At 55.2% G+C, this 6,000-nt stretch overlaps 1 protein-coding gene across 3 annotated transcripts in view; it reads right to left on the reverse strand.

Moving 5' to 3' along the window:
• Nucleotides 1-464: 464 nt before the first annotated feature.
• The window catches only part of Fbxl16 (F-box and leucine rich repeat protein 16), a 12,714-nt gene continuing 7,178 nt past the window's right edge, over nt 465-6,000 (reverse strand). For 2 of the 3 annotated variants that reach the window (XM_028760890.1, XM_028760891.1), the window contains exons 2-6: nt 4,734-5,380; nt 3,535-4,070; nt 3,150-3,234; nt 2,775-2,838; nt 465-2,358 (exon numbers count right to left, since the gene is read on the reverse strand). In XM_028760890.1, coding sequence (XP_028616723.1) covers nt 2,210-2,358; nt 2,775-2,838; nt 3,150-3,234; nt 3,535-4,070; nt 4,734-5,366 — 1,467 coding nt within the window. In that variant the 5' untranslated portion in view covers nt 5,367-5,380 and the 3' untranslated portion in view covers nt 465-2,209. The remainder of the gene's footprint in view (nt 2,359-2,774; nt 2,839-3,149; nt 3,235-3,534; nt 4,071-4,733; nt 5,381-6,000) is intronic. The other variant, XM_028760892.1, reaches the window with a different exon arrangement.

Genomic DNA, 6,000 nt, shown 5'->3' on the forward strand with positions numbered 1-6,000 from the left:
TTTTTTCGAGACAGGGTTTCTCTGTGTAGCCCTGGCTGTCCTGGAACTCACTCTGTAGACCAGGCTAGCCTCGAACTCTTGAACTCAGAAATCCGCCTGCCTCTGCCTCCCAAGTGCTGGGATTAAAGGCGTGAGCCACCACCACCCGGCAAGCCTCTCCTGTTTATGATGTAACTTTGATGAGTTGAGAGGTAGGAGAGCCGGGTGGTGGTGGCGCATGCCTTTAATCCCAGCACTCGGGAGGCAGAGGCAGGCAGATTTCTGAGCTCGAGGCCAGCCTGGTCTACAGAGTGAATTCCAGGACAGCCAGGGCTACACAGAGAAACCCTGTCTCGAAAAAACAAAAACAAAAAAAAAAAAAAAAAAAAGAGAGGTAGGAGAACCTAGAGACCTGGGCCACCCAGGGCAAATTTAACCCTTACAACTTGGTCAAGTGACCAAAAAAATAAATAAATAACCCAAACTTGTGTTTTTACAACTTTTTTAATATATATTTTTATAAACAGGTCACGTGATAAAATAGCACAAGAAACACTTACCAAATATAAGGTTATATCTTCCGCATATACAGGAGAATGAGGTCGTTATGTACAATAAGAAAATGATTTTAGGGGTTGGTTGGTTTTGTTTTGTGTTCCTCTCTCCCCTTAAATTTTCCTCCTACAGTCATTGGAAGTATCACAGCTTCAGTTGCATTAATACTTTGGGCAAATGGACAGCTCCCCTCCCTGTTGGGGGACTGTGGGAAGAGGGGCTGACAGATCTGGCTCCTGACCACTTCAGCCTGGAGCCTCCCTGGCCAACGCTTCAGGGGCAGGGAACTCTTTGGGCTGTTGAACTCTTACTTTTTTGTCAACAGCATCTCTCTCTCTCTCTCTCTCTCTCTCTCTCTCTCTCTCTCTCTCTCTCTCTCCTCTCTCTCCCTCTGGCTCTCTGGGAATTAGTTTACTCTCTTCCAACCAGATAGGGGTGTCCCAAGATTAATTGTGGGTGCTGTGTCTCCTGGGGTTCAAGGTTGGGAGGGAAGGGTTCCCAGTCCCCTTCCTTGGTACTGTCACGTATATGCCAGGATCCCCTAGGACTTCCAGATGTCCTGAGATCTGACAGGACATGGTCACATCCCCTTTGGGCAGGCAAACGTTTTGGAAGCTGGGAGAAGTAAAGGAGGACTACAAAGGATCCCTCCTTCCTTGGGGGTGTGAAGGGTGTGCTGGCCACTGGAAGATCAGAATTGCTGGTCAGTGCTGATCCTGACCCATGGCCAGGCCCTCTGCAGATTCCACCTGAGGAGACCTATCCAGGGAGAAGCACAGTGCTGAGAGGCCTGAACTCAGCGGGGTAGGGGCTGAAATGGGTGGGCTGATCCCAAGGCCTGATAGCCCTGTGGGTGGCTCCAGATTGGGGTCTGCCAGGTGCCTATTCCACCTTTGCCCTTGGGTGGATGGGCACCGGTTAGGCTAATGTTGATTGTTCCAAGGTCTGCATCCTCCTAACGCTGTCCCAGCCTGGCCAGGGCCCAAGGATCTGTAGGCCAGGGGGAAAGAAGAAGATATGGGGGTGGAGGAGCGGGACGCAGAGGACAAGAACTGACCCATATGGCAACAAGGAAGAAGGGAAGCCACTAGGTCAGGTGGGCATGGGGGAGTTGGGCTCCTCAGGGGGCCATGGCTTTGGCAGTAGCCTGTGTTGCCTCACACCCCTTGGAGGGCTCCAGGCGCGGTGCAGTGGAAGATGTGGGAGGCCCTTGGGGCTCTTCCAGGCCCCTAAGTCCTGGGGGACCAATCCCTCCATCCCCTTGGGCCCTGCCCGGGATGGGGGGACAACGAGGGGAGGCAGAGAGCAGAATGAAGTGGGGAAGCCAGTGAGGGCATATGCACTCAAAGCATCCCCAAAAGGACCTAGACCCCCAGAAGGCGGGCGAATGATGGCGGCGGCTGTGGCATGGTGGAGGGCGGGCGTGCAGTGCGGGCACGAGGGGCATGCACAAAGTCCCCGAGTGTGCGTGCGTGCGTGGGGCTGGCCCCTCTGCCTCTTACCCCAGACGGGGATGGAGCAGTGGAGCAGAGGAGCAAGGGAGGCACGGGGCGGGGTTTCCCTCAGCTTGCCCCGCCTCCAGCGCAGGGCGGAGAAGTGATGCTCCGGCAGGGATGGAAGAGGGGCTCTTGCCCAGGGCGTGGCCGGTTCCCGCGGCCGGGTGGGGAAGCCTGCGCTATTCAATGACAAGGCAGCGTGGCAGGTGCTGCGAGAAGTACTTGAAGAGCTCGGGTGTGGCTCCAGGGCAGTTGGTCAGCTCCAGCTCCTCCAGCTCTTGCAGTTGCACGAGGCCGGATAGCCCCGTGGTGGTTAGGAGCGGGCAGCCTGCAAGCACGAGGCATCGGGGCAGCCGCTCAGCAGTTCAGCTCCGCCCGGCGGGAGGGCTGGACTGGGCTTGGCAGGAGGGAAAGGCTGAAGAGGACAATGACCTGCTGGGGGTGGATTCTACTGGGCTTGCTGAATGAGGCCGGACCCGTACTGGGCGTGGAGGGATGAGAATCTGACAGGATGGGCGGGACTTGCACCAGGGAAGGATTTGTTTAGGCTTGGCCTGACGGAGGGTGAATCTGAGCAGGGCGTCACCATCAGGGTGAGCCTGAATTCACTCTCTAACCCGCTACCTGGGATGCGATTTGCCAAAACCTGAAAATGAATCTATCTGCACAAGGGACCCGATGGGGGCGGGGGTCACAGTGAGTGGGCATCATTGCCCACAATGCATGCAGGGGGCGAGGTCTCACCTGCTAGAGACAAGAGTCGCAAACTTCTCATGGCTAAGAGGTGCTTCAACCCGAAGTCCTGCACCTGGGCGGGAGTGAGAGGAGGTCGTGTTAACTATTTCCACTTGCTTGGGACCTGGAGCCACTAGAGGGGCAGGAGGTAGGGGTTCAAAATGGAGATTTCTCAATTCCCCCCTCCCCTCATAGACAGGAAGCACCCATGAGGGCCTTGGGGAGTCCGGAACCCAATGATTCCACTTAGTTTGGCTGTTGGTTCTAGAGGGATCTGAATGAGGCCCAATTTAGTTCAAGGATAATCTGTAGTGGTCCTCCACCCCCTCTCGTCCCACCACCCACCACGCTCTAATTTCCAGATCCCTGGGGACATGGAGGTACCTGGCAGCACCATCGAAGGTAGAGGCTGCGGAGGGACGACATGGTGGACAAATAGCTGAGACCAGTGTCCGTGATACGTACACACCTGTGGTTGCATCAGAAGGGGGACTGCCCACCTTTAAATCACTTTATCCCGTCCCCACCTAGACCCCTCCCTCCTTTTTAGAGGTGTCCCTAGAGAAAGTCTCTGCCCTCCACACCAATGCCCTACCCTCCTTCTGGTCCCACTCTGTGACCTCCCCGTTTGGAATATGGCTTTTTCTCCAGATTATGCTGGAGTTACTCCAACTTTGGTCACCCTATTCTTTGGCCTTCCCCATCCCAGAAGCCCGTGGACTGGCACCACCCACTCTAGGTTTCCAGTTCCTGGAGATCCCGCCAGTACCAGCCTGGTGTGTAGGGATGTGTGCACCTGTCCAGCACGAGCTCCTCCAGGCGGTGCAAGTCACAGGCCACATACTCCAGTGCCATATCGGTGATCCGAGGGCACCAGGAAAGGTCAAGGCTGCGCAATTTACGAAGGTTCTCAGCTACAAGCTCCACTCCATCATCAGTGACCTTAGAGCAGCCAGAGAGGCTGAGTGAGGTGAGGTTGGGCAGACTGTGCACCACGTTGACCACCCCATGGTTGGTTATCTCCCAGCAGGAAAGCAGGCGCAGTGTGTGGGTGCTGTGGCCCTGCCGTGCTGTGAAGTAGGCCAGTGCCGTGTCAGTCACGTGGTAGGCCTGAAGGCTTAGCTCTGCCAGGTTGGGTAGAAGTTGTGAGATGGCAGCGATGGCATCGTCCGCCACATTGATGCAGTCACTGACGCTCAGTGAGGTGATACGTGCACTGAGGCTGGACCACAGGCCAGCCTCAGTGAAATCGTTACAGCCCGACAGCTCCAGGCGGACCACTCCCTGCATCTGCTCCAGCATCACCTACAGGCAGGTACAAATCAGACCAGACTAAGTCAGCTCCCAGACTCACGCCTGAGTGCCCCTCCTGCGAGGGTAATGGGAGTTGCCTGTGCAACTTCACTCCCAGAAGGAGCTTCTGGGAATCTGGAAGCAGTGGTCTCTCAGGTGTGGATTTGTGCAAGCATGCATCAAGCTGAACTCCAAGGAGTGCACTAAAACTGCTTGTTACACTTTCCCAGTATTCCAATGGGCGCATATAGCCAGGGCGTGGCCAGAACAGGTGTTTAGAACAAATGGTTTGAATATTAAAATTACAATCCAGGTCCACGGGTGGGGGGAGGCAGGGCAGGCTGTCCAGATGCTCCTTCAACCCTTGCTTCTAGGAGACTCTCAGGTATCCCCCCACACCACCCCAGCATCCTATTCACCAAGGCAGTTTCACAAGCTAGCAGGGCCCTGCATGTAATTGACCACTCTCTTGCACCAATCCTGAAATCTTAATCGGTCTTTAACAACAAGCCCACGTTTTCATTTTGCATTAGGCCCTGAAATGCCATCCTTGCTGCTTTTTGTCCCCGAGTATCCTCTGGGCCCCTCAACCTCCCATGTCCATAGGGTTGCTGTTGCATGTCCCTGCCCTCCACCCCCCAGCCCTGTCTGTTCCTAGCCAATTTTGGGACACACCTCTAGACCTGCGTCAGTGATGGTGGAGCGCTTGAGACTCATGGCCTTGACTCCCTTCTTAGAGAGCGCATAGTTGTCGATGAACTCACAGATGTCTAAGTCAGAGACACCAACTAGGCAGAAGCCCTCGAAGCCTCTAGCAGCAAAGCCCTGCAGGTTCACAAACTCCTTCTCGCCTCCAGGCAGCACGTTGTACAGCTCCTTGGCATGCAGCACAGGCGTGAGGCCTGCCCAGAACTTGGGCTGGTAAAGCACGCGCCGCCAAGCCTTGCACACCTGGGCTAGTATGCACTTCTCACATGCTGAGAAATACCAGAAGAGCCCATTAAGGATCTTCTCATCTGTGGCCAGTGGTGGCCGCTCCACTGGGGGTCCAGGCACTGAGCCTGAGGCTGGTCCACTGGCTGGGGGGCATGGCCCCCCGGCCAGAGCAACCCGCGACAGTGGTGTAGCCAGGCTTGGAGGTGGAAGGGTGGGTGGGGGTGGTGGCTGGCAAGGACGGTTCTTGGCAGCAGGTGTGCCTTTGGTGATGCTGGCTGCACCTAGGCCGTTGGGCTGCCCAGGCAGCTTCACCAGACCGTTGCGAGGCAAGCATGGAGGCTTGGGGTCACCATCGATACCGGGGCTCGACATTTTTCTTGCACGTTCTGTGAATAAGACAGGAGGAACAAATAAGTCTGCCAGTCTCTGGAGGAGCTGGAGAGCTAACCCTTTTCTCATCATTGAGGCTCCTCACCCAAAGCATTTCCAGGACCGCTTAACAGAACAGATCCTAGCACGTGCCTTTCTCTGACTGCACAAGAGGCAGGCTGGCCATGTTCACAGCTGCCCAAGCATCCACATCCTCTGTCCTATTCAGTGGCTCAGCCTGCATTGCGCAAAGGTGCTTTCTGGTGCTCTGATTCCCATTTGAGGTCTGGGAGAGATGGAATCCTTAACTGGTCCTTCCACCTCTGATCCTTTGATGTTCCCTCCTGGGGTTTACCTTGCAGACCAGGATTGGGAAACCCGCAGAAAGGTGCTTGAAGCCGGGCAGTGGTGGCACACGCCTGTAATCCTAGCACTTGGGAGGCAGAGGCAGGCAGATTTCTGAGTTCGAGGCCAGCCTGGTCTACAGAGTGAGTTCCAGGACAGCCAGGGCTACACAGAGAAACCCTGTCTCAAAAAACAAACAAACAAAAAAAACAAAAAGAAGGAAGGAAGGAAGGAAGGAAGGAAGGAAGAAAGAAAGAAAGAAAGAAAGAAAGAAAGAAAGAAAGAAAGAAGC

The sequence above is a fragment of the Grammomys surdaster genome, unplaced genomic scaffold (assembly GCF_004785775.1).
Source record: "Grammomys surdaster isolate TR1022 unplaced genomic scaffold, NIH_TR_1.0 126612, whole genome shotgun sequence".
In the NCBI taxonomy this organism is placed as follows: Eukaryota; Metazoa; Chordata; class Mammalia; order Rodentia; family Muridae; genus Grammomys; species Grammomys surdaster.